Below are 27352 nucleotides of genomic sequence, written 5' to 3'. Positions count from 1 at the left end.
TTCCTGAGTGGCCTCCCACAAGATGACCGTTTCCAGGGAGGTCTCTCCTGACCACCAAACTCCCTGGCACTCTCTCTCTCATATCGCCTTGTTTTATTTTCTTCACCACATTTATCAGTGACTAAATGGCTGTATTCATTTCCTTACTTTCGGACTGATCTTGCAGCAGAGGGTGCATCCGTCTTGTCTCCTAATGTGTCCCTAAAACCTGCCCAGAGTCTAACATGCTAAGAGGAAGTCAGTGAATAAACGGTGACGAAACAGCACAGGCCACAGAGGAAGACGGTCTCTGGCATTCCGCAGGTCAAAGATTCCTGTTTTCTGTTACAAGACCGTCTGGGCATAGACAATATAGGCAGAATCCTTCTGCAGAAATGCTTTGAAATCACCCTAAAGATTCTCCACGCTTGATGGTTCCTCCTGATGGACAGCTTCACACCCACGTACTACACTGTGCGAACTCCAGCTTCACAGAAATGCAAAAACACAAATCCTCAGCCACAAAAACGCACATAAGCACAAAAGAATACTGCTTCTAAGGCAGGAAATATTTTGAGTTTACTTTTTAAACATTTATTTTAGTCCTTCAGGATGCATGGCATCTAAGAACCCCACCCAAACTGAGGCTGAGAAGTAAACTCCTGAGCAAGCAGCTGCACAAGGCCATGTGTGGGGTGGGGGTGGCAGCGGAATCTTAATTCTTTCTATGTCAGAAAGGACTTTCTGGGTTTCAAAGCCAGGGATGAAGGGGAAAACTTTGGTGGATTCCTTGAAGGGTTAAATGTCACAGAGACGTTTTAAATGCCATTTGGCCATGGACTTAACCAGTTTGCATATAAAAAGGGAAGAATATGAGAATACTCTCCTGGGCCCTTAGAACACTGCCTTTAACATCTGTTCTTCCACACGAAATAAAAATGTAATATTAAATGGAGAAAAGAGAGAGCCCGCGGGGGGTGGTGTAGAGGAAAGGAACCAGAGCCCACCAGCACGTGGCCATCTGTCTGTCAGTCCTGCAGCAGTGGCTGAGTGTTCATTTCCTGCAGGAGGCTCCTCTCTAAGCTGCCTGAGACTGATCTGCATGGCAGGGTCTTCGTGTCTTTCCTATTAACAGCTCACTACAGGATCTAACACAGTGCCTTGACTGTGTTCAATAATAATATGGTGAACAGGTGCATGGATGGATGACTGGATTATGCAGGCAACCAAGTCACCTGCTGCCAGGTGGAAAAAATGGATTTAGCAGCACAAAGGTGCCTGACCTCCCAGCCCTTCCCGTACGAAAACAGAGCTTCTCAACCCTGTAAGCCCTACTCCACCTTTTGATAACTCTCCAGTTCCAGATCACACAGGCCTCAGGAAATTCTGAGAGGAAGAACCCTCAATAGTGGTTCTCAACTGGGGATGATTTCACTCCCCAGGGGATATCTGCCAACGTCAGGGACATTTTTGGTTGTCACAGGTGGGGAGGTGCTACTGGCAACTATTGGGTGAAGATCTGAGATGTTGCTAAACCTCTCATAATCCACATGGCAGTCTCACAAGTAATTATCCTGAAATGTCTACAGGGGTAGCCGTTGAGGAACACCGGTCTATGCCTAGAGGGAACATATTTTCTTTGAATTATAATCCTTTCCCAACTATACTCCCTCATCTTCCTAACAGGGCAAGAGCCATCCTCAAACAAGTGTCAGTCACATCCAAGAACACTCAAAACAGACTGTATTTGCACTTCACAGTTTGGAAAAATGTGTTCTAATAAATTCCCATTTGCTTCTCCCAATAACCCAATTAGTAATTGGGGAAGGTATCATTACCCTCATTTTACAGCCAGTAAGGAGACTGGATTAGCTAACCACCTAAGGTTTCTTAGTTCTATACATCTATGAATCCAGGAAGGAAAAAAATCCTGAAGCTTAGAAACATTTAAGTGACTTCTTTAGGATCACACCCATGAAGCAGCAGCGGTGGAGGTGCCCCAGATCAGGCTTTTTGTTAGCCAGCCCCTCTTAGCAACAGTGCGCTCCGCATGGAAACAAGATGCACCCACTGAAGTGAGGCCTCCCAGCACCATAAGAGGCTTCCCGAGAAGCACAGGGATGGCAGCCATTCCCACCAGGCAGGGTGCTTTCAGAGGACACACAGCAGGGAGGAAGGAAGAGGCCACAAGATCAGGCAGGCCGGATGCTTGATGAGCTAAACGAACCCTGGCAGTCAGTGGAGGGCAAGATGCCAACCAGAGGGTCCTCATATCCTGCCCTAGAATGCAAGGCTTCAGCCCACTTTTAGGCTGATCAAGATAAAGACTTCTCGCACATGAGAAGCATTTGGGACAGCCTTCTCTGACATAATGTTTGGCTAGAGACTAGTCGTTTGTTTTGTTTTTAATGGGGTATTGTAGTACTGAAGACTAATAAGTAGACAGTGAGGATAGGAGTTTTGTTTATAGGCTCTCCCCCAAAAGATTTGAGGGTTCAGACTCGAGAGAACTTTGAGTCAACTAGGAGTTTTCAAAGGCTCCACAGGAACACGACATTTGCATGCAACACCCTGTTTAGTTTAACCCTAATCTTACCAGAGACATTTACTAGACTAATATCTTAGCAGCGTGGTGAGGCACTCTGCATTGTGGCCGAGCCAGACTGTGGCTTTGAGTCCAGGCTCTGCTACTCACCAGCTGGGTGACCCTGGCAGTTCCCTTAGCCTCTGTGTACAACCAGAAAACAGGCATGAAAATAACAGGATCTACTTCATGGAGTTGTGGCTTACTCTATGTGGTAAAGTACTCAAAACACACCATAAACTCATTGGCGATTATAATTTTGGCCAGTGTGGGGCGTCTACCTAGGAATTGCATACACAAACAAAAACAATAAAAAAAAAGTTTTAGTTTCTTGCCTGTAATTACCCTCTTCCTTATCAATGTCAAACATAAAGGAAGAGAGGAGGTGATTTTGGCTATTTGACAAGTAATCGAAGCTATGAGGAGCTTTTCAAGTTACTTTTTAGGAATTTTAAAACTTACTTGGGATGAATTAGCATCTCAGCTCAAAGGAAAGACTTTTCCTATCTTCAAAATCAGTGGAGACTGGGTTCTGCCCTGCCTGGCATTACTTATGCTACCTAATCTCTCCAAATCTCCATTCCCCAGTCTGGGCAAATATAAGGTCGTCTGACCTCATAGGGCTACCGTGAGGCTGAGATTTTATAAAGTGTTAAAAAAAAATGGTTCACAACTGTGTTGTTGTTGGATTTTTTTGTTTTTTTTGAAACAGGGTCTCGCTCTGTCGCTCAGGCTGGAGTGCGGTGGCACAATCATGACTCGCTCCAGCCTAGACTTCCCGGGCTGAGGTGATTCTCCCACCTCAGCCTCCCAAGTAGCTGGGACTACAGGCACAAGCCACCACACACTCGGCTGATTGCTTTGTATTTTTTTTGTTTTTTTTTTTTTGTATTTTTGGTAGAAACAGGGTTTTGCCATGTTGCCCAGGCTGGTTCTAAACTCCTGGACTCAAGCAGTCCACCTGCCTCAACCTCCCAAAGTGCTGTGATTACAGGCACGAGCCACCACGCCCAGTCCTGTCTTCATTTCCTCATCTTTAATTTTCTAGAACATAAAAGCCTTTTTCCCCTCCATCTTCTGTATAATCTGCTGCGTACACCTAACGGAAACGGGCACAATATTCCGCCGTACAGGAGCCCGGAACGGACCGACAAGAAGAGCCGCCACAGGGATGTGAATGATAAAAACTGATGTCCCAAAGCAGTCAGAACGCAGCGTGCACTGTTTAAACCAGAAATGCTCTTTTGCCAAAAATGACCAACGTGTACGAGATTGGAAAGAAATCTTGTCCCAGTAATCTCAGGGCACACACATTCCAAGTTATGTCAGTTCCAAAGACATTGCACATATTTATAAATGTTCTTAGAAAAGGATTTCTAGGGGTAGCACCTTCCGCTGATTCTGCAAATCAACCATTCTTTTTTTTTTTTTTTTTACAGATGAAGCCTCGTTCCAAGTCACACAGTAATATATGGAAAAGTTCTAGTTAAGGTTCTTAAGTTACTGGCCTCCTGCGATCTACTTTGCCACTAATGAACCTTGTGATTTGGGGTAGTTCCTCCTGATCTCACGTTAAACATGTTTACTGCAGCAGGATTTCTTGCCTGGGCTGAATGCCCCTTCTAGGTCACTTTCATCCCATCTTCTGCTTTCCCCACTTTTCTGAAATTGCCTATTTTATCCTCTGGAGCCTCTACTCCTCCCTACCTTGTGTTTGTTCTCTCTCTCACCCCCACACACATACACACCCTGTGTTGTGCAACACAGCAGCCATTAGCCACAGTGACTATCGAGTACTCCAAATGTGGCTAGTCCAAAATGAGATGTGATTTAGGCATAAAATACACACTAGACTTTGAAGGTTAAGTGATCTGGGGGTCCCGAGATTTTTCCTTTCACAAAGACATAGTAAAAAACATGGAATCTTCCATGAATAACTTTATATATTGGTTACATGTTGAAACAATAGTTTTAATATATTGTTAAATAAAATATATTATTAAAATTAATTTCACCGGTTTATTTTTTAATGTGGCTACCGGAACATTTTAAGTTACATATATAGCTCGCATCATATTAGTGCTGGACAATGTTGACCTATACTGAAGGTTCTGTGAGGAATCTTTGGGTCATTTACCACTGCACTCCCTTTGCCTCCCTCCCCACCCACTAGCACAACACCTGGCTCATAGTATGTACATAATCAATAAGTGTTGAAGCAGGGAAGTCTCTAAATCTCTCTATACATATATTTCTTCATTGATACACTGTGAGTCTCTATTCACAAGATAATAAAAGTCAAGAAATTTATTACCGATTTTGAAAGGTAAAAAGTATATGAATATTACTGCTTTTGTTGAAAAGCATGAAAATAACGTTGATCCCTTAGGCAACCATCTGTATTCCTAAATATATTTTTTGAATTGTATTACACAAATACTATAAATTAAATGCTGAAAACGGTGGAGAGTGAACAGCTCAAGTGGGAAAACTGTAGAAACAGCCAAAGGAAAGCTGAGATACCACCACCAATGGGAAGGCAAACGGAGCCCACAAACTTATGATGACCATCTTTATTGTTCTGTTTTAATTTAAAAAGCAGAAGGCTCGTGGTGCTGACGGATTCCAGTGCTCATGGGAATATAATACAAGTATTTATCCAAGAGAGAGACAGTCTGTTTCCAAACTTGATCACTCGCCAAAAAAAAAAAAAAAAAAAAAAAGTGAATACAATTCTCTTTACCAAAATACCCCAGTATTGATATGCAGGTCCCAAACACACAGTAGTTCTTTCACAGACTGGGTAACCAGGACACAATAAACACGACATGCGCACGTGAAAACTTAGCTAGGTTTTCCCTTCCCTACCGTGAATCCGCATTTGCAACACTCCAGCCCCAACACCCAAACCACTGCCGACCCAGTGCTGAGGGACATGAAAAAAAACACAGCCACATTGCCATCCCCACCCAGTGTGGAAGGTGACAGCATGTAGAGATGTGGGTGGGTGGAGCACAATGAAAAAGTGAAGCAGAAAGACGACTCATCTAATCCAGGACCATTCAAAGACCCGTAAAAAGGTACTTGTCTTTGTTGCGGGCTTTGTAAAGTCTTGTCAATCCTTCCTTGAAACCAGTCAAGTACCAAGTAACAAAATCCTTAACCTTGTGGTTCACATGAATACACCCCGGCAACTCTCAGCTGCCAGAGCTGGAATCTGGCAACTTCCTTGGACGGGAAAGGCTATCCCACCGCCCGGGAAGTGAGGTGCGGGAAACAAAAGAACACAGGGTGGGGCCCAGAAACGGACGGGACAAATGGAGCAACGCAGATTTTCTAGAAGGCCTCATCAGCGCAAGCAGCCGGCAACAGGTTGCCCCTGTTGCAGAAGTCACATAACCTAATCAACTCTGAATCTTTTCTCTCCTTCCCACTATCTAGAAACAGGTCAGGACTTAGACTCTGTTAACTTCTCTGTCCACAAGAAAAACTTCTCTGTGCTCACAGGCACACACACAGAATCTGAGGAGAAAGAGGAAATTACAGAGGACACCCGTTTACTAATGATGTGGGGCGGGGGTGGTGATGCTTCAAGAGCGTAGTTTGGGAGCGAAGAGGAGGGCAAAAAAGAAACCACATCCATTCGGAGCTCAGCTGATCTCTCGGCAGAACAAGTGTCAACGCTTTTAAAGGGCACGGCTTGTTTCAGCCACAAAAACGCACCGGCTGGCAAGGCAGGCGGCTGGGGGCTGCCTACCCGGAAGCCGGGTGGGGTGGGGGCGGGAACACCTCCGAACCCCGACTCCGCAGTCGCCGCCCAGGCGCGCCGCCCCTCCCTCCGCGCCCGTCCCCACCGCGGGAAGGGGCACCCCGGGCTCGAGTCGTCGGGCAGCCGACGCCGGCGAGACGGCAGGGCGTCGGAGAGGAGGCTGCAGAGCGGAGGCAAACCCAGCGCGAACGAGGGAAGACGTTACCTTGTTCATCCCATTCCCCATGGTGGCTGAAGGCGAACGCTAGCGCCCCGGCCGTGTGGTCGCAGGCTCACTATGGCATGTTACAGGGAGGAGGAGCGGCGGGGCGGGCGGGGAGGAGGCGCGCGGGAGGGACTGAGTGCTCGCAGTGTCAACAAGTCAGCGGCAGGGACCGGCCGGGCAACCCAGGGCGCTCCAGAGGCCCGGCGTGGAGGGCAGGGCTTTCTGTGCGGCGGCCTAGAACTTCCCGGCGGGAGCCGGGCAGGGGCACCGGAGCCTATGCCGGGAAATGGTCCCGCCTTGCCGGTCCCCGCCCCCGTGCGCACCGGGCAGGCCCAGCGTCCCTCCTCGGTCCGCCCGCCCGCACCCTGGGATTTGTAGTCGGGTTCCTGGCTGCCGCGCCCCACTCCGCCCTCGCGGACCCCGGCTCGCGGCCGCCGGGCGTGGGAGGCACTAGACTCGGGCTCCCAGGCGGCCGGCCCCGGAGGCCAGAGCGCGTGCGCGGCCCGAGCCGCCCCGCCGGGACACCAGAAGCTGCGGGGCGGGGCCTGGCGGACGCGCAGGCGCTGCCCTGACCGGGCGGCTGCGCTCGTCTCGGAGCCCGCTCCACGGCCGGGGGTCTCCAGATCCCCTTTGGCCTTTTCCCCTGGGGCGACTCCGGGGGCCAGTTACCAGCAGTCGCTACCCAGCCTTGGCTGCCTCCGTGAATCAGGTGCTAATCAGAGGCCTGGTCTCTGGGGGCTCCCCTGCCTGGGTTTTCTGAGTGCGGCAGATTTAGGCTGGGGGATTTCCTGCGGCCCTGCCCCATGCACCAGGACCGAGAAGGCTCGCCTGGTGGGGAGAGGTGGGCTACGTGACTCACCCCGGGGAGGCCTGACCTCCCCACCCTGGGGGAGCAGATGGCTGGATCTCTGACCTCAGACCTCACGGCCTTAGATGATGTGTGTCCCTTAATGTCTGCATTGTGGTTCTGTCTGGAATGGATCAATTTCTAAACTGTAGCAGAATTGTTTTGGGTATTCTACCAACGTTATTAAACTCTGAAGTTTCTCTCCAGCGACAGAATCCTTGAGCCAGTGGTTTTTCTTTTTAATTTATGTATCCTCAACAATGTCCTGAACATAGTAGGTGCTTAATAAATATTTGCTGAATGAGTACATGCGTCAATCTGACGTGCCCTGGCTCACCCCTGCTGACTTCATTTTATCTTCTTGCTAAGCGAGTTACAGACATGCTGGTCTCCTGTCTGTTCCTTGAGCCTGTCAGGCTTGCTGGGCTGTGCTCTCTATCCAGACACCTGGATCCCCAGCTCTCTGCATACCTGCCTGTTATCGCTGAGGTATCAGCCCAAATGCCATCTCTCCTAAGAGGCTTTTCCTAACCACCCAATTCCAGGTTGGTCCTCCAGTCACTATCATATTACTCCATATTATTGATCGGAAATACATGTATTTGCTTTCTTTTTATCTGTCTCACTAGCCAGCAACTTTCAGATTAAAAAAAAAAAAAAAGTTGTCTTATTCAGTAATACAGCCATGTGGCCTGGGACAAAATCTAGCACAAAATAGTGATTTTTAAAATATTTGTCAAATAAATTAATAATTTCTTGTGGCCGAGAAAACGGGTGAGGTTCTGAGGAATGTGAACGTTTGGACAGAGCTTGTAGACTCCATCTGTCGCCATTTCTGTACTTGTACCCCATATCTTCTGGGCAACAAATGGTATCAAACCCCCCCGTGTAGAAAGCCCTCACTCAATATGCGCTTGCATGTTTTCTCTAGGTAGAATGGGACCCGGACCCGGAGTGCCCTTTCTGCCTCTTGTTTTGGGAGAGTGTTCCTTCTTCACTGCCTTCACTTCCTCTTCTCCCGCCTGCTTCTCAGTCACCTGGACAGCCTGCCCTTTCCCCTCTGCCACACACTGCCATTAAGTAACTGTTTTTACCACCTTCCTGCTTAGAGACAACACAGAATCGTTAGTGGACTGCCTGGGGAATCCCAGTAATCAGCCTCTATTTCTAATTCTTAAGGAGGTCTTGAGCAAGATGATCAACTTATCTGAGCTAGCTTTTTTTTTCTCTTTAAAACAAGAGCATTAAACTGTGAATTTTTGAAGCTTCTATCCAGCAACCAATGAATTACTTCTGCAGCCTTCTGCCCTCCTTGGGTCATTCATCCAACAGTCAGATGAACGTTTAAGAACACAACCAGTTCATAAACTGGTACTTGACCATGAATGACAAATTCATACTGATTTTTTTCTTCTGTCATCCACTTGCAATATTTCTCTCTTATTCATACTCTTCTTGTAGATATATTTCTCCAGCTTGGACCATCTGTTTTCCCCCTAAACTCAGAACCTGCCATGGCTTCCTCCTTACCGTCAAAATCAGCATTCAGTATGGCCTAAAAGGTCCACATGCCCAGAGTTCCTATCAAAATCTCAAATTTTTCTTTTTGGTTAAATAGGAAAAGAGGAGACTATTAACACCAGAAGTCAGAAGAGTAAGATTAAAAAAAAAAAAAAATTATTGGTTTTGGCTGGGCGTGGTGGCTCAAGCCTGTAATCCCAGCACTTTGGGAGGCCGAGGCGGGCCGATCACCTAAGGTCAGGAGTTCTCGACCAGCCTGGCCAACATGGCAAAATCCCGTCTCTACTGAAAATACAATCATTAGCCGGGCGTCGTGGCGTGCGCCTGTAATCCCAGCTACCCGGGAGGCTGAGGCAGGAGAATCGCCGGAACCCAGGAGGCAGAGGCTGCAGTGAGCCAAGATTGTGCCACTGCACTTCTGCCTGGGCAACAGAGCAAGACTCTGTCTCAAAAAAAAAAATTGTTGATGCTGTGGGGTTGGGGGGTTTCCCACAAGAGACTTGCTGTACTCTCCTCCACCCTAACCCTGAACTCCTCTCTTTATTATAATAATAATTCCCAGTTGTTCATGTCTTGCAGTTCTATGACTTTTACTCTCTAGCTCTTGATTATGGAAAGAAAGGAAGAAAGGAAAGTCTTCAACAAAGCTGGCGTATTTCACATCCATAGTAGAATCTCTATTCATTTGCGCTTTATCGCACTCATAAAAATTTTAAGGCATCACAAGCCCGGTGGATTTTCACACTATGTAAGATTTTTACTTCCACTTTTCTTCTTGTTATTTTCTTCCTCTCAGTTCTGCCAACATCACAAATTTTGGCAACAACTCCGAAAGAAGTCAAGCCTTCATGTGTGCACAATAAGGAATGGTCTACAGAGTGTGTAGGATAGCTGAGTCCATACTTACACATGGTTAAGGATAACTGGTTAATAGTGTATTTAGTGAGCAATAACCTTAAACTTTAAGGTGGCGGTGTTTAAAAGCCCGCAAGCAGAAGCTCAACCATTAGAGTTAGCCACATCATTATAGGTGTTAGTGATAATTTCAGAGCATCGAGATTAACCTCTACCCAACAGAGAAGTAATTATGTAATCTTCACTGGCCTCTTGAAACATGCAGTCCAGGGTTTCTCAACCTCGGCAAAACTGACATTTGAGGCTGGATACATTTTTGTTCTAGAAGGCTGTCCTGTGCACTGCAGAATGTTCAGAAGCATCCCTGACTTTTGCTCATTACATTCCAGTAGCACCCTCTCAGTCATGACAATCAGAAATGTCTCCAACCCCCTCTCCTCAATAACCAGCTAAATCTACACTAATAGATCATGTTAGTTCTCTGCAGAATTCTTAAGCCACAATTGTTCATTATTAACAAATTAAGAACAAGAAGTTAAAATGAAGAGCTAATCTAGCCAAAGCCTGACTAAAAGTAAAAGAAAGTGAGAATCTAATGAATTGTGGAAAGAAGAAAAAAGGTGGAACCTGGAACTACGGAAGCAAAAGCACAAAACATTTTCTCTGTTTCTCCAGCATTGTCCAGAGAGAGGCTGCCCAGTTGAATACCTGAGTTCTCAAGGCCATGCAGAACAGCCTGACCATGAGGATGGGCCCCTGTGGTATACGACCTCAACTCTTCAAAGGTCACAATTTCCAGCCTTCCAAGCAGTCTTCTAATTATGAACGTGGTTTCCTCCTTTCACTGAAGAGATTTGCGGGGCTCAGATCTCAGCACGGATATCTGGAGAGTGTGGGGTCAGGGAAGAGCAGCAAGAGGAATGGATATCCAGGTAAGTGAGCGGGAGGGCAGAGAATCTGGGAGCAGGTAAAGGGAAAATGTTCTCAGGCATTTAGTTGGGAGTCAACAAAAGTCTGTGGACAGACTTCCTGGAAGGATTGGCAGAGGCTTGCAGGAATGAAGTTATCAGGCAGATTATAAAACAGTGCCAAGCAAAGGGGAAATAAGACAGAGCCCTGGTTCCTAAAATTTGGAGGTCACATTATTATCAGCCTGCAGGTCAGAACATACATGCCTGTGTATTCTCAGGACAACTGTTGTTTTCCCCCAAATGGTAGCTGCCTGAGGGCAGGGACCAGTTGTTAATCAATCTCAGTATCCAGCATCTAAGATAGTCCCTAGTGTGTGGGGAACTATGTAGATGTTTGTTGATTTTAGGAAAGAAATACATCTGGGAGGCTGTTGAATTTGTCCAGGCATAAGGATCACAAATAATTCATCCTTTGATATGCCAGAGACTCCATCAATACTGCATCTCCTCATGTTTCCTTTTCTTGAGCAATGTAGTTTCCATGTGAGATGGCTCTCTAGGAGTAACCAGAATCCTGTTGTCTTTTGTTTCTGAAACAGATATAGGGCACACTCAACAGAGAGAGAGAGAAAGAGAGAGGAGAGAGAGAGGAGAGAGAGGAGAGAGCCCTTGCACACAATGCTTCCGTGTTTTGCTGTACTCCACCCCTTGGTCTACAGCCATAGCCATACTTGGCAGAGCACAATACTCTCTGTGGTTCTGCCTCTTGGCATCATGTTGTTCTTTGATCTTTGGTAAGAAACCATGCCTGACTTATGCATGGCCATCATGGAAGTTGCTTGTGTTCATTTTCCGTGTGTGGAATGGTCTGACTTGGCCCATCTACTTCCCTGTCTCTACAAAGGAAGGTCTACCTGGGACAACAAACTAGGCCCTTAAAACTTTTCATGGTTTAAAAACGAAACAAAACAAAAACAACATTGTATGGTTGATGACTCCAGCCCAAAACAGTTAACAAAATCTGAACCACGGATGCCTTTTTAATCTCAGGAGAATAATCATCATTTTCATCAGTGTTTGACGGGACTCCTGTAAGACAAGAGCTTGGGCATTGCTTCCTCAGCCTAACTTGCCTGGGTGGAAGGAGACATGGCCAGAAGGTCTTACCATTTGCCTTGTATGTGGTACTCTTTCTGAGGTCTCCAACTCTCTTAAAATCCTATTCAAAATGATCATGTGGACTGCAGTCTCGTGGACAGCAGGAAATGGACCCGAAGTGTCCCTGCACAGAGGGTTCTAACCATCTGTGCTTGCTGCACCTGCACTGTCAGCTACCCTCTCTGAGGCACACTTCTCCTTCTTCAAATGCCTGCAGGGACCAGGGGGCAGCCCAGAAGTGAAGACAGAAGGGAGGACAGCAAGGGAAGCCCCAGCTCAAAGAAGTGACTGGGCGAGGGCGGCCGTCCTTAAAGATGCTTCTGCCTGCCTGCCGAGTGTCACTGCTGAGCTCTTCCCTAGTGCAGAGCTTTGCACTGCTTTCATTTGTTTTTGTTATTCACTCTTTCATGCAAAACTGAAATTGAACTGGATCTGAAGACACTGAAAAATGTCTGGGTAGGGGGCTGCAGGGAGCAGGGGTTTTCCTGAGAGAATGGAATGTCCCATGAGAAATTTCACTTACCATGAGAGGGGAAGTCCGTTTCGTATGACATGATATAACACTGTCATTATAAAGTCTCCGTTGGTTTCACATGTGTTAATATTTATCATTCTTTTGATTAGTTATTCATCAAGAAAACCCTGTGAATTCTGAAAAAATCATCATGTATCAAGGGTTCCTCAGGCTAGATGATGGACCCAGGATCATTTTCTCTATTCTTTGCAACAGAGAGCTTGCTTTTTATTTTTATTTATTTATTTCTTTAACCAAACACCACTTGGTCTGCAGGTGAGGAGCTGTCCTTGCCCACATGAGACAATCTCATCTGAAGCAACAACCTGGTACCAGGATATCATGTTTACTCATGAGAATACCATCGACCATTGACCTTCAAGTGAAGGTTGATCTGTACTTTTTTTTTTTTAAGACAGAGTCTCACTCTGTCCCCAAGGCTGGAATGAAGTGGTGCGATCTTGGCTCACTGCAACCTCTGCCTCCTGGGTTCAAGCGATTCTTGTGCCTCAGTCTCCCCAGTAGCTGGGATTACAAGGGCATGCCAACACTCCCTGCTAATTTTTTAAATTTTTAGTAGAGACAGGGTTTCACCATGTTGCCTAGGCTGGTCTTGAACTCCTGAGCTCAGGCAATCCACCCACCTCGGCCTCCCAAAGTGCTGAGATTACAGGTGTGAGCCACCGTGCCCGGTCTGACCTGTGCTTTTCACCTTCTCTGCATACCTGTGTGCCCTTTCTACATGGGGCCTCAACTCCAGACCCCGCAAACAACAACTAACATGAGGACAACTGCTGGGAAGAGGCTGAAGCAATTGCAGCATGATCACACAAGGTTGGGATAGATTTCTTTCTCATCTCTCATACGCCCCTTGCAAAAAGATAGGTGGGCAGAAAAGTCTGGGGCTAAGCTTGCCCTGTTTCATCAATGTACAGTTTGCATCACTGAACAGACTAGAACAATGTGTCAATGTAAAAACATTTATATTTGGCTTAAATGACAACAGTTTATCTGCCCTCCCTCCCCAAAATACAAAGCAGTACCTATCTTACCTCTGATGTAATTAAAGTGTCCATGATGGTAACTTTTCCCAAGCAAAGCCACAGTCTGTCTTAAAGGTGAGATGAGATCTTTATCTCTACAGACAGAAAATGTTGTAACTTTTAAATGGCAGTTCACCTCCTGCTTGTTGAGGTTTACAGGGCAGCTTAACAGGTGGGTAGGTGCAGTGGATGGGCAGAGAGATAACTGATATATAAGACAGAGAGATATGTGGACATATTTTCTTACTGTAGTGCTTTTAAAAATATGTACAATTTAAAATAAACTTTTGCTTTCAAAATTTCACTATTTTTGTTGCAGTGATAACCACCAAGCCAAAGGGACAGGAAGCTCTCGGCATTGTTGGTGTTTTACTCGAGCCATGGTATGAAGCTTCTTTTTGGTCTAAAAGTATGTGTTTTTAGTAATAGCAACTCTAGAACTTCAGAGGCAGTGTAAGTGTTGGTTCTAATTGCTAACATTACATATCTGAGGATCACAGGGCTGCGGAAGTAAGACATCTAATCAAGTGCTCGCAGAACAGCTCCTTTGAAACAGAACATGCTTTCCTCTAGTTGTGGATTAAGTGCAACTCTTTCACAGACTTAACAATAATAATCCCTTGACCTTCTTTTTCTGTTTTCTTAAATATATGGTTTTAGTTGTATCGGTTAGTTTCTATTTAATTTGGTAGAATTTCTTATTTCTAAAATGTTTAGTCACCACATTAAAAGGGGGCATAATCTTCTATTTGGTATAAAAGCCTCTATGCTGTGGTTTGCCCAGGATTTTCCTGATTTTGACACTGAAAGTTCTGTGTCCCAGGAACCCCTTTAGTCATGAGCAATGTGGGGCAGTTGGTTACCCTCAACTGTGGTGTATTTTGGTGAAATATACTTTAGCTTTAATGAGAAAAAGGCAATTATCATTTAAACACCATCCTCTTTAGGTACAAATAATTCCCTGTGTGAGATGTTGAAGGAGAGCAGCTGCCTCCCATTGCTGGGCAGGGCCAGGCACACTCAGCTGCTTGGAACACATGGCAGCAACGAATTTCTGCTCAAGGCTCGGATCAGGCAACTGATGCTTTCCGGAAGGGAAATAATGGCTGAGGAAACGTCGATGTCAATATTTCTTCATGGAGAAAAACACATTTTGATCTTTTCCTCAAACAAGTCAATAAGGTATCAGGTTCTATTTGAATCTTTTCCCTGGAAAACATCTTACAATTATGAGAGTCTAATAACTTTTTCTTGTAACATTAAATTGAGGCAATTCCAATGCTTCAAACAGTATTTATTTGAAAGGAGATGGACAACCTCCTAAAAGTTGTTAGATTTTCATGAAATGGAGAGGCTGAGTGCATCAATGCGTTGGTAATTTAATCACTTTTAATTTCCCCTCTTAAGTCTCCTCCATACTGTCCCTCAGCCCAGGTAGCTCTCCAGGTAACAGGGTTTCACAAGCCCTGTGCACATTCTCTATCTCCAAGCATTAAGGGGCCTTTTTAATTCATTCAACCAACATTTTTTGAGAACCGCCTATGTTCTAGGCATTGTGCTAGTAACTGGGGTTACAGAAATAACAACCTGCGCCACTCTTAACTCGGTGTTGCTTTATAACTTCATGGGAAAGAGGGACCCACACATAAGTGATTTCCGTGTCATGAAGTATACTCTGAGTTTGTAAAACTTGCTTTGGGAACTTAGAGGAAGCCATGCTTAGAACTGCCTCAGCTGACTCTTCCTTTCCGTGAAAACAAGCATCCTTACCTTTCTGTACTGCTGTGAAGTTATTTCAAACATACATACTTATATGTGTTTCCAGATGAACAACTTTGGTTATTTAGGGCAAAGAATATGATTGGCCTGTCTTGGGCAGTTCTGGAGCTCTTGCTTTATGAAGTATCGCTTCCAAAGGGGCCATATGTAGGGAGTGATGCAGGTGCCGTATGCCAAGTGGAAGGGCCGTATGACTGTGCTCCTGCTTCTCAGCCGCAGCTGATTTGGTGAATTTCCACCTTTCACTGTGCCCACCCCTTCCCTTCTCCCTTTATATGGGGTGCTCACAAGTACCATTTCTGAGAACAGCCTTTGAGTTTAGAAAGGCTACAAATCTATAAAAGTGGCATAATTCTATGAATACAGGTTTGGGAACGTTTTAGTCGTGAAGGGAAACCTTTTCCTCTTGAGGAAAACTCAGCCTCGAGAGATAGATGGTTGGTAATGAGCTAAATCAGCAAATCAAATTTGACATGTATTGAAGAAAATCAAATTGTAGAGCGTGAAAGGCCCTTGAAGATCATCAGATGCTAGTCTAAGCCACTTAGCAACGGACGCATTCAGTGATCTTTCGCGGCCACACGAATCGACAGAATCGGAAAATATTTGCTGTCCAGATTCCCTCCTCACTACAAAGGCCCCTCCTCTGGGGCTCCCCCTACCTTTCCACTGTCTAGCAACTAAAGGGTGAACACCAGGCACAGCTTGGGAGCCTTCAGGCTTTAAACCCCACTCCTGCTCCAAGCTGCTTTGTGTTTGCTCAGTATCCATGGTATCGTGATATTTTGAGCATCTCCCCCGGAAGGCTGAGTACAATTCCAGCAGGAGGTGAGGACAGCAACCACTGCTTCTGGTGGGAGGAGGGATGTGAGCAGCCACACAAAGCCTGGAGTCGGAGGATGTTCTGGAAAGCAGGAGGTGGTGGTCATGGTCACGGCAGGAGCAGGAGAATTTGAAGGTCGTTTGAGGCCAAGTAAGGATGCCTTGCTTCCCACATCTCTCTGAGCATCATGAGATGAACAGGAGCAGGACTGTAGGGGAAGAAGTGGAAGCAGGAGATCCCCAGGAGCCGTTTCCCAGTCCACAACACTCAGTGCTCGGGAGGCTGGAGAGAATGCTGGGGAGAGTGGCGCCAGAAGCCATCGTCAATGATGGCATTGAACTGAACACCTGGCGCCCGCTCTACATACATCAGACCCCGGGCAAGGCCCTGCGGGTGCACAAAGAGCAAGGCATGGTTTCTGCCCCCAAGGAACCTGCACCTCCATAGGGAGCACAGAGCTGCACGCCCAGGTGTTCAGGGCAGGAGAAAGAAAGTGGTCCAGGGTACTCGCAGCCAAGGCACCCTCAAGTGTCCCAGCAGCAGCAAATGAAACTCCAGTCAGACAGTTGAAGCACCTTCAGTGAGGAATCACTTCATGAATCGCATGGCAGGGTGAAGAGACCCCAGAGGAGCCCTGGGCTTGGAGACCAGACAGTGGGAAGCCGTGGCCATCGTAGGCCTGAAGCGGCGGAGGAAGAACAGCCTCGTTGGAGCCCAGTGGCCACTGGAGCCACGGCAGGGGGGCCACCTGCGGAGTAGGTGGGGATCTCTAGGGGCTGAGTTGAGTCCCTCTTCCCCAAATTCCTATGAAGCACCTCAGAATGTGAGTGCATTTGGAGATCGGGCCTTTCAAAAGGTAAGTCAGGTCAAGTGAGGCCATCAGGGTGGCCTGGATCCAATCCGACTAATGTCCTTACAAGAAGAAGAGGTGGGGACACAGAGACACAGAGGGAAGCCCATGTGAGGACACAGGGAGAATGAGCCAAGGCGAGAGGCCTCAGAGGAAACGCACTCTGCCTACACCTGCCTCTTGAATTTCCAGCCTCCAGCCTCACAGACTGTGAGTAAATAACTGTTGTTTATGCCACTGAGTCTGTAGTGCCTCACAAACTAATGCAGGGAGAGACACACCTGCTGCCACAGATACAGCTTGATCATGGACAGCATGGGGAAGAAACGCCCTGGCCTTTCTCAACCTTTTCCAAATGCCAGACCCACCCGGAAGCCAGCAAAGGAGTCCAACTGATGTGTTCCATATGTGCCAAGCTCCCAGGACACCTGTGGGGCAAAGAGAGAGGGAACATAAACAGGAAGGGAAAAAATAATCTGAAAAGGCATCCAGTCAGGTATTGAGAAATCAAGACAGGCTGCATGGAGGAGGTGAATCGTGAATGGAGTCTGGAATAACAAATGAGTTAATATGAGTAAGGCACTTAGAATCCTACTTGTCCTACAATAAGAGGTATCTGTGTCATTTTTACCACATATTGATATTTATTACTACTTCTAATTCCTCCTAGAAATACTGGAAGGTTGGTATTATTTTCTCCTTTTTACAGATAGGAACGTTAGACTCAGGGAGGCTGAGCAAATGGCTAAGCCAGGATCCACACTCAGGCCTGCCTGGCTCCAGAGCCACCAGTCCAGGCTGCATCCCAAGAGGAAAAATCCCTCAGCCAGAGGAGGAAGCCTGGGTGAAGGGCAGTTCCGGAGCAGGGTGTTGCAGACTCAGAGGCGTGGTGGCGAGAGAGATGGGCACCTTTGGGGACCCGAGGTGGTACACCAAGGTGGGACTACAGAGTGCAGCATGGGGAGAGGCAGGAAGCGAGCGGAAGGGAGGCAGGGACAGATGACGATCATCCTCTCCTGCCTTGCCAGAAGCTGATACTCCTCCCAGGGAGCTTGGGAAGCCTTCCTGGGATTCAGATTTTAGATTGAACATCTTGAGGGCAGTTTAGAGGATTCATATTGTAGCAAGTAAGACTGAAGGCGGGGAGATCAGTTAGAAGACCTTTACAGAAAGCCAGGTAAAAAATAATGAGGACCTTAACCAAAGATGGGACTTGGGGAAGGGGGACTGAAGGGTGCTGGTGGAGGAAGCCACAGACTGCAAGATGTGCAGGACTTGAAACTCGCTGGATTTGGGAAATGGGGAGGAGGAAGACTCAAAGGGTAACTCTGGGCTCCTGGCTTAGGGAACTTCATGGATGGCGGCGCCCTTCCCAAAGGCTGGGAGCAGAGGAGGAGGGACCTGTTAAGTGAGAAAATGATGATTGCTGCCCAGACCCCTGAGTTTCAGGTGCCTCTGGGTTACCCAAGCAGAAAAGACAGAGCCAAATTCCATGAGAAAAAACAGCAAACCCAACAACAACTTAAATTTTGTTAAGTGTCTTACAGCAAAATCACAAGATTTTGATTGCTCTAAAAATGATTATTTGTTCCACCTTTGGGAGCAGTGAAAGCACATGCCACCATGAGTAGGTCATCGCTATAAGCATGTTACTTTAATAATTTTAAAATAAGCAGCTGAATTCTAATTTTGCAAAAAATACTTAAATAAGCATTGGAAGATAAAAAGGTAAGAGTGAAAGATGAATAAGACAGAGTCTTCGAGGAAGAGCTGATGGTGGAGTCACAAAACTGAAACAAAGGGTGGCTAAAGAGGATGGAGTGCCGAGGCCTGGCGTGGCGGCTCACACCTGTAATCCCAGCACTTTAGGAGGCTGAGGCAGGCGGATCACGAGGTCAGGAGATCAAGACCATCCTGGCTAACATGGTGAAACCCTGTCTCTACTAAAAATACAAAAAATTAGCCAGGCGTAGTGTTGGGCGCCTGTTGTCCCAGCTACTTGGGAGGCTGAGGCAGGAGAATGGCGTGAACCCAGGAGGCGGAGCTTACAGTGAGCCGAGATCGCACCACTACACTCCAGCCTGGGCAATGGAGCGAGACTCTGTCTCAAAAAAAAAAAAAAAAAAAAAAAAAGATGGAGTGCTGAGTGCAAAATCAAAATGGACGTGGTAGATACTGAGGTTCCCACCTGAACACCTATATGACGATGATGGCTACTTCTGGTAAGTCAGGTCAAATGAGGCCATCAGGGTGGCCTCGATCCAATCTGACTAATGTCCTTACAAGAAGAAGAGGTGGGGACACAGAGACACAGAGGGAAGCCCATGTGAGAACACAGGGAGAATGAGCCAAGGAGAGAGGCCTCAGAGGAAACACACTCTGCCTACACCTGCCTCTTGAACTTCCAGCCTCCGGCCTCACAGACAGCCTCACTGAGAGCCACTTCCAGTCCTGTTGTCAGCAGTGGAAGGTAATGCTGGGCGTAAAGGCCAGATGAAGGCAAGGACTCTTAAATTTGACTGGAAGAGTGAATTATACATGTCATGCAGTAGGCCTCTTTCTAATCTATCATTTCAAATTTGTCAGCTTAAATAGGCAACGGATATTGAGGAAGTGAACTATGCGATGTCCTGAATTGTAGAGATAATTTTTAAAAGTCAATATATGCTAAATAAGTAACCTCAAAGATGGTTTTATGAGATCTTAATTTGAAATAATTTATTTTATCATGCACCTCATTTCCAGTAGTTTGGTAGTTCTGACAACCCCAGCTGTGCTCAGCAGATAGCCTTAGGAATGAAACGGTATGAAAGAGAGACAGCCTCATCGAGAGATGGCTCTCAGTCCTCCTGAAAGTTCTTTGCAATAACATCCATGCAGTTATACTGTTGGTCAAATAATGTCCCTAACATATATTTAGAGAATAATAAAGATAAGGCACTATCTTTATTATTTATTACAACAGAGGAACCTATGTGCTTTGCAAGACCAATTAAAGAAGATTCTAATGCATACATTTAAAGCTCTGTTTTATTATGTCTTTACTGAGATTTCTACTCATAAAGAAAGACAGATGAGGAGTTGAAAATATACAGAACGGCAGGAGTACTGCCCCCACTTTAACAAGTAAAAACTAGATATACCATAGAATTGTAACTTTTCCTGAGCCCATCAAATACCTGAGGTCATAGGGTAACCAAATAGTTCCAAATCCAAAAAAAAGACAATTCTTTCCGAGGGTAGAAAGGATTTGAGCATTTGTCCACCAGTGGTAAATGGGAGAAACAGAATCCCAGCTACCATGCAAGTAGATAAGAAGATAAACCTTCAAGACAGATTTCTAGAGAACAACAATGAGCTAGTATGAGAGAAAGCCACTTCCAGGCTCTCCCCACAGCCTTCCACCAGATTCTCATGAGAGGCCACTTCCAGGCTCTCCCCACAGCCTTCCACCAAATTCTTATGAGAGCCACATCCAGGATCTTCCTCCACAGACTTCCACCAAATTCTCTTGAGAGCCACCTCCAGGCTCTCCCCACAGCCTTCCACCAGATTCTTATGAGAGAGATTTCAGGGCTGCGGTTGGAGGATTAGAAGGAGCCTCAAGGTGGTGCAGATGTAGACTGGGAAAGCTCTGTCACTGCGGGACACTCGTGAGTCCCACCCAGACCCTCTCTTCTGTGGAACTAAAGCTTTAATTCACTTTGAGGAGCAGGAAACATTCAGTCCCAGGGCACAGGTGAACATGCCTATGTTTGAGGAAGAAATTTTTTCAAGAAACCCTCTAATCTTTGGGGAAGATAAGAAAACAATCCTGGTCCCAGAGCCCTAATGGGCCTCCTACTACTGGGGTACTGGGGGAGGGTAGAAAACACCAAACATCTAGGGTTACCAGATTTAGCAAATAAAAATACCATTAAATTTGAATTTCATAGAACAATAAATAATTTTTACTATAAGTATATTCCAGTATTTGTGACATAGTGATGTTAACAAACTCTTCATTGTTTACATGAAGTTTAAATTTAAATGGGAATCCTGTGTTTTCCCTGACAACCCTAGGGACACAAGCTCTGCCAAAGATATGCAGGAGAATTCAGCTCCAAGGGAAGGAGCAGAAACCCCAACCCTGAAGTCCCAGACACACAGGGCCTGCCTGAGGCTGAGGCTAGACCAGGACAACAAAGAATTCTCCTGCTTCCCACCACAACGATTGTTCATAGCAAGTAAGAAGAAGCAGGCTACCACTGGGAGATGGCAAGAGCACAGAGAGAGAGAATGTCTGTGGTGCAAGAGTACCAAGGAGGCCAAAGCTGAGGATGAAGAAGGAACATTGAGGAAAACTCTCCAGGACCTGAGCAGCCATCCTAAGCACAATGTAACACCAGAGACCACGGAAGCCAGTGGTGCACTGAAGTGAACCAGAGCAGCAACAGAAGTCCAGTTCAACTCAACTCCTGACCAGATTGAGTCAGGTTCCCAAATAAACTACCAGAAGAATCCAGTTCAACTCAACTCCTGACCAGATTGAGTCAGGTTCCCAAATAAACTACCAGAAGAATCCAGTTCAACTCAACTCCTGACCAGATTGAGTCAGGTTCCCAAATAAACTACCAGAAGAATCCAGTTCAACTCAACTCCTGACCAGATTGAGTCAGGTTCCCAAATAAACTACCAGAAGAATCCAGTTCAACTCAACTCCTGACCAGATTGAGTCAGGTTCCCAAATAAACTACCAGAAGAATCCAGTTCAACTCAACTCCTGACCAGATTGAGTCAGGTTCCCAAATAAACTACCAGAAGAATCCAGTTCAACTCAACTCCTGACCAGATTGAGTCAGGTTCCCAAATAAACTACCTAGAAGAAGAGTTATAATTATTTCCAGGGATAGATACTATACACCTCAGTATATCACAGCAAAACTGAAGGTAGGAACTCAAAAAGATACCGCAGGCCAAATTTCCTGGGAGAAAAAGATGGAAGCAATCCAAATGTCTATCAGCAGATGACTGGATAGACAAAACATGGCTTATACATGCAATGGAATATTAATTCAGCGTTAAAAAGTAATGAAGTTCTGATACTTAAATGAATCTTGAAAACATTATGCTAAGTAAAATAAGCTAGAACAAAAGGATAATTAGTGTATAATTCCACAGTAATTATCCAAGAGGTACCAAGAGTCGTCAAACTCATATAGACAAAAGTAGAATAGAGGTTACCAGGAGCCTGGGGGAGGTAAAAGTGAGGAATTATTATTTGGGGTGATAAAAAGTTATAGAAATGGGTGGTGCTTATGGTTGCATGTGCTGTGAATGTACTTGGTGCCACCGAATTGGACATCTATAAGTAGGTGAAATGGGCTGGGTGCTGTGGCTCACACCTGTAATCCCAGCACTCTGGGAGGCTGAAGCAGGTGGATCATTTGAGGTCAGGAGTTTGAGACCAGCCTGGCCAACATGGTGAAACCCCATCTCTACTAAAAATACAAAAATTAGCTGGGTATGATGGCGGGCGCCTATAATCCCAGCTACTTGGGAGGCTGAGGCGGGAGAATCGCTTGAACCCAGGAGGTGGAAGTTGCAGTGAGCTGAGATCACGCCACTGCACTCCAGCCTGGGCGACAAAGCGAGACTCCGTCTCAAAAAAATAAAAATAAAAAAATAGTTAAAATGGCAAATTTTATATTATATTACATATATGTTTTATAATTTTTAAAATAACATTTTTAAAAGAGTTCATAAAAATCTCCAGGCTCAGATAGCTTCACTGGCAGATTTACCAAACATTTAAGAAAGAAATAGTGCCAATTTTACACAAACTTAGCGTAAGAATTTTCTTCCACTTAGCGTAATGTTTTCAAGGTTCACTCATGTATCAGAATTTTATTCCTTTTCAAAGCTTTCAGATAATTGAGAGAGAACACTTATCCATTCATTCTGTGAAGTTAGCATTGCGTTGGCACCAAAACCAGATGAAAACAATACAAGAAGAGAAATCTACAGGCCAATTCCCGTCATGAATATAGGTGCAAAAATCTTCAACAAAGGATTAGCAAGTCAAATAAACGATATATAAAAATATAATAAATCATGACCAAGTGGAATTTATTCCATGAATGGAATGCTCGTTCAAATATTAGAAAATTAAACAATGTAATTCACCATATCAATAAAATAAATTATCATTTGATGAGATTCAGAAAAACCATTTGACAAAATCCAAAATCCATTTTTGATAAAAACTCTCAGCAAACTAGGAATATGAGGGAACTTCCTCCAAGTGAGCATCTACCAAAAATTTGCCAACATCATACTTAATGGTGAGAAACTAAATGTTTTCCCCTTATGATCAGGAACAAGAACGGATGCCCACTTTCACCAACCCTATTCAACCTCATATTAGAGATCCTAGCCAAAACACTAAAGTGAGGTGGGGAAGAGAATACACATTGAAAGAAAGAGATAAAACTATCTCTATTTGCATATGACATGATTATCTAAGTAGAAAATCTCAAATAATATACAAAAATGGCTAGAACTAGCAAATGAATTTAATAAGACCAGAGGATACAAGGTCAATACTAAAATATCAATAGTTTTATTATATAATACCAATAAAAAAGTAATAATTGAAATTTTAAAAACTGTGTTATTTACAATTGTACCAATAAACAGAAAATACTTAGATATAAACCTAATAGAGTTTATATGAGGTCTGTATGTTTGAAAATAATAAAACACTGAGATGCGAAATCAAAGATCTGAATAAATGGATGTATACCATGTGTGCCATGTCCATGGACTGAAAGACTCAATATTTCTAAAGTGCCAGTTTTCCCCCAAGTTGATCTATGGATTCAGTGCTATCCCAGTTATAATCCCTGAAGGATTATTTGTAGAAATCAATAAGCTTGTTCTAAAATTTATATGGAAAGGCAAAGCAACTGTAATTGTCGGGTAAATAATAAATATCCTTATGGTTTAAGTCACATTTAGTTGAGTTTTATGTTGCAGCGGAAAGCGTTCTAACCAATAAGAAGTCAACTGTTTTGGCAACGACGTTACCTGATATCTGAAGGTAAAATAAAATAGTCTTGACAATTCAGAATAACGAATCAGCCCATTGAAAATACTTGAAATATCCACTTTAAATGTTCTTCGTATTTATTGAATAGCAATAATAATTATTATTATGATAACAATGGAATGCATTAGGCATTTTCTATGGGCCAGAACTCATCTAAGTAAGTTAAATATATTAACTCATTTAATACTTACGGTTCTATAAATCAGTTCTGTATTCATCCTCATTTCAATGGATCAAAAACTGAAGAGAGGGTAAGCCTTCAGAATTATGTGCTAAGTAAGTGGAAGGAGTGGTATTTTCACCCAGTAGTGCGGCTTCAGAGGCAAACACCTAACTACTACTCTACCACGTGAACTCCCTCCATATTTTCTGTGCACACTCATTCACTATGTTGGATTTCATTAGAGATAATCACAGAACAACCCTACCTGAAATCCTAATCGTTACTTTTAAAACAAATAATAAAGTTATTTTAATTTTTAATAGCATCATTAAAGTTCCCATAGATTAAACTGATTAGTAGAATCACAGGTTAGAACTTTTTGTTTTTATTTCATATACCTGTATTTCTTAACTGCTATAATTCTAATTCTGCTAAAAGAAGAACAACTGCTAACTATTTGTCTTTGCTTGGTTGAGTTTATCCAAGTTGGTAGAGGAAGCGACAACAATAACAACACAAAACAAAACTTCAGATCTAATTCTGAAGAAAAATCAATAACAGTGTAGAAATGTCTTTGTCTTCGTAGAGTATGGACTGACAAAGGAAAGATAACACTGAGCATATCTAGGCACATATCACAGGTTTTAGGAAAACACATTTTCTTTCTAATTCAGAGAATATATGGGTTTAATCTGAAATTCTTAAATAACCAAAGATTCTTTTGGTTCTAGCAGAAAGAAATTGAATTTACTGGAATAATACTGGATGTATGTATTAATTTTCTATTGCTGCTATAACAAATTACCACAATTTTAATGGTGTAAAACAACACAAATTTATTAGCTTACTGTTCTGTAGCTGTAACGTCTGTAACATCTGTCAGAAGTCAGACATGGGCTGGGTGCAGTGTCTCACAACTGTAATTCCAGCACTTTGGGAGGCCAACTCAGGCATATAACCTGAGGTCAGGAGTTTGAGACCAGCCTGGCCAAAAGTGGTGAAACCCCATCTCTACTGAAAATACAAAATTAGCTGTGTGTGACGGTGCATACCTGTAACCCCACCTACTTGGGAGGCTGAGGCAGGAGAATCACTTGAACTCAGAGGCAGAGGTTGCAGTGAGCCGAGATTGCACTACTGCACTCCAATCTGGGTGACAGAGTGAGACTCTGTCTCAAAAAACAAAAAACAAACAAAAAAGAAATCAGACATGGGTTTTGCTGTACTAAAATCAAAGTTTCAGCACACTGCATTCCTTTCTGGAGATTGTAGGGGAGAATGTTTCCTCCCCATATGATTTGTTGGAAGAATTCAGTTCCTTGCAGCTGTAGAACATAGGTCCATGTTTTCTTGTTGCTGTAAATGGAGGCCAGAGGTCACAGGATTCCTTGGCTCATGGTCCCTTCACTCCATCTTCAAACAACAGTGGCTTGAATCCTTCACACATTGCGTCACTCTGACCCACTCTACTTTCATTGTCTTCCGCTTTTAAGGACTCGTCTTTAGTTTCAGTGTGCATATATATATGCACACATACCTACAGAGGAATGTCAAGGAAGATGGCCAAGTAGGAAGCTCCAAGAATTGTTCTCTCTGCCTAGTCAACAGGGGTATTGCCAGAACCTGACTGATGTAATGCGTTTTGGAACTCTGGAGTCTATTTGAAGATGTCTAGCTTCCAGAAAGAGGCTTGGCTGAGATTTAAGGATTAGGACATTCAAAAGAAATTGCTTATATGAGGAAATTGAGAAAGTCAGTATGCATGTCTAGGGAAAGATACAGACTCAGAAAAGACCTGAGGTAACCTTAAGTTTACATCTCAGGCTGATCCCCAGTATAGAATATATATATATTTTACATATATATGTAAAATAAAATAGTCTTGACAATTCAGAATAATGAATCAGCCCATTGAAAATACTTGAAATATCCTCTTTAAATGTTCTTCATATTTATTGAATAGTAAAAATAATTATTATTATGATAATAGAATGTATTAAGCACATATATATTTTACATATATGTTCTAAATATATATATATATCAGTAAAGACAGAAAACAGAAATTCTGGAGTTGAAAAGTACAATAACAAATATAAAATTCACTTTGGTGAAGTTTTGAAACTCTTTAGTTTCAAAAGCAGATTTGAGCAGGCAGAAGAAAGAATCAGCAGACTTGAAGATAGGACAATGGAAATTACTGAGTCAGAGAAACAGAAAAAGACTGAAGAAAAGTGAACAGAGTCCAGGGGACCCATGGGACGCTGTCAAGGAGACAAACATATGCATTGTGTCAGTTCAAGAAGAAGAAAAGAGAAAGAAAGCGATTTAAATACATAGTGGCTATAAATGTAAAAAATGCTAAAGGAAGAGTTTCAGGTTGAAATGAAAGGATGCTAGAAAGAAACTCAAAGCCATATGACGAAATAAAGATAGCCAATAGAGGATTTACATGGGTAATTATAAAAGTTAATATAATTGTAATTTTGTGTTGTAACTCCCCTTTTATTTTCTATGAGTTAAAAGACAAATACATAGAGAAACAATTATTAGTCATTGTTTTTGATCATGTGTAATTTATGACATCAACAATTAAAAGGTACAGACAGAGCTGTAAGCTTGTGTAAGTTCAAATTAGACTGTTATAAATGGAGGTGTTAAATGTAATTCCCATGGAAACCACAAAGAAAATAGCTATAACATATACACCAAAAGAAATGAGAAAGCAATTAAAATGTTTCATTACAAAAACTCAAACACAAAGTAAGACAGTAATGTAAAAGAAGAAAACAAAAGGCAAAATGGAAAACAAATAGCAAAATGGCAGAAATAAGTTTCTCCTTACTAGTGAATATTTTAAGTATAAATGAATTAAATTATCAAACGAAAAGACAAAGATTGATGAATAAATTTTTAAAAATAATTCAACTATGTGCTGTCTACAAGAGACTCATTTTAGATCCAAAGACACAAAAAGGTTGAAAGTAAAAGGATGACAGAAGATATTTCATGCAAATAGTAACCAAAAGAGAGCTGGGGAAAGGATAGAAATATTATATGAAATAGAGTTAAGTTTAAAAAAAAGTTGAAAAGAGACAAGGAAGGATATTAGATAGTAATAAAAGTTTTAATACAGCAAGGTGATATAACAGTCATAAACATTTACACACCTAATAACAGACCCACGAAATACATGAAGCAGAAATGGACAGAAGTGAAGAAAGAAGTGGACCGTTCTACAATGATAGTTGCAGACTTCCA

At 43.8% G+C, this 27352-nt stretch overlaps 1 protein-coding gene and 1 long non-coding RNA gene across 10 annotated transcripts in view; one reads left to right on the top strand and one right to left on the bottom strand.

Annotated features, from left to right (window-relative positions):
• Positions 1–7243, bottom strand: part of DUSP22 (dual specificity phosphatase 22) — a 58874-nt gene extending 51631 nt beyond the window's left edge. For 2 of the 4 annotated variants that reach the window (XM_009450368.4, XM_063812042.1), the window contains exon 1: positions 6538–6678. In XM_009450368.4, the coding sequence (XP_009448643.1) occupies positions 6538–6558 (21 nt within the window). In that variant the 5' untranslated portion in view covers positions 6559–6678. Of the gene's footprint in view, positions 1–4194; positions 4206–6537 lie in introns of those variants that run through there. The other 2 variants (XM_009450369.3, NM_001160051.2) reach the window with 2 other exon arrangements.
• Positions 6231–23830, top strand: LOC104006674 (uncharacterized). 6 transcript variants are annotated; one of them, XR_010157864.1, is made up of 8 exons: positions 6231–6612; positions 7754–7929; positions 9485–9653; positions 10436–10692; positions 13104–13177; positions 13706–13769; positions 14334–14568; positions 20901–23830. It is a non-coding gene; the product is annotated as an uncharacterized LOC104006674 (long non-coding RNA). The 6 variants fall into 6 exon arrangements; XR_010157867.1 differs by lacking the exon at positions 9485–9653 and adding an exon at positions 11271–11465 and having other exon boundaries at positions 6364–6612; XR_010157866.1 differs by having other exon boundaries at positions 6431–6612; positions 7764–7929.
• The last annotated feature ends 3522 nt before the right edge of the window (positions 23831–27352 follow it).

Source organism: Pan troglodytes, chromosome 5 (genome assembly GCF_028858775.2).
Source record: "Pan troglodytes isolate AG18354 chromosome 5, NHGRI_mPanTro3-v2.0_pri, whole genome shotgun sequence".
NCBI lineage: Eukaryota > Metazoa > Chordata > Mammalia > Primates > Hominidae > Pan > Pan troglodytes.
The sequence above is the reverse complement of the archived record's forward strand: the minus strand, read 5'-3'. Positions and strand labels throughout refer to the sequence as shown.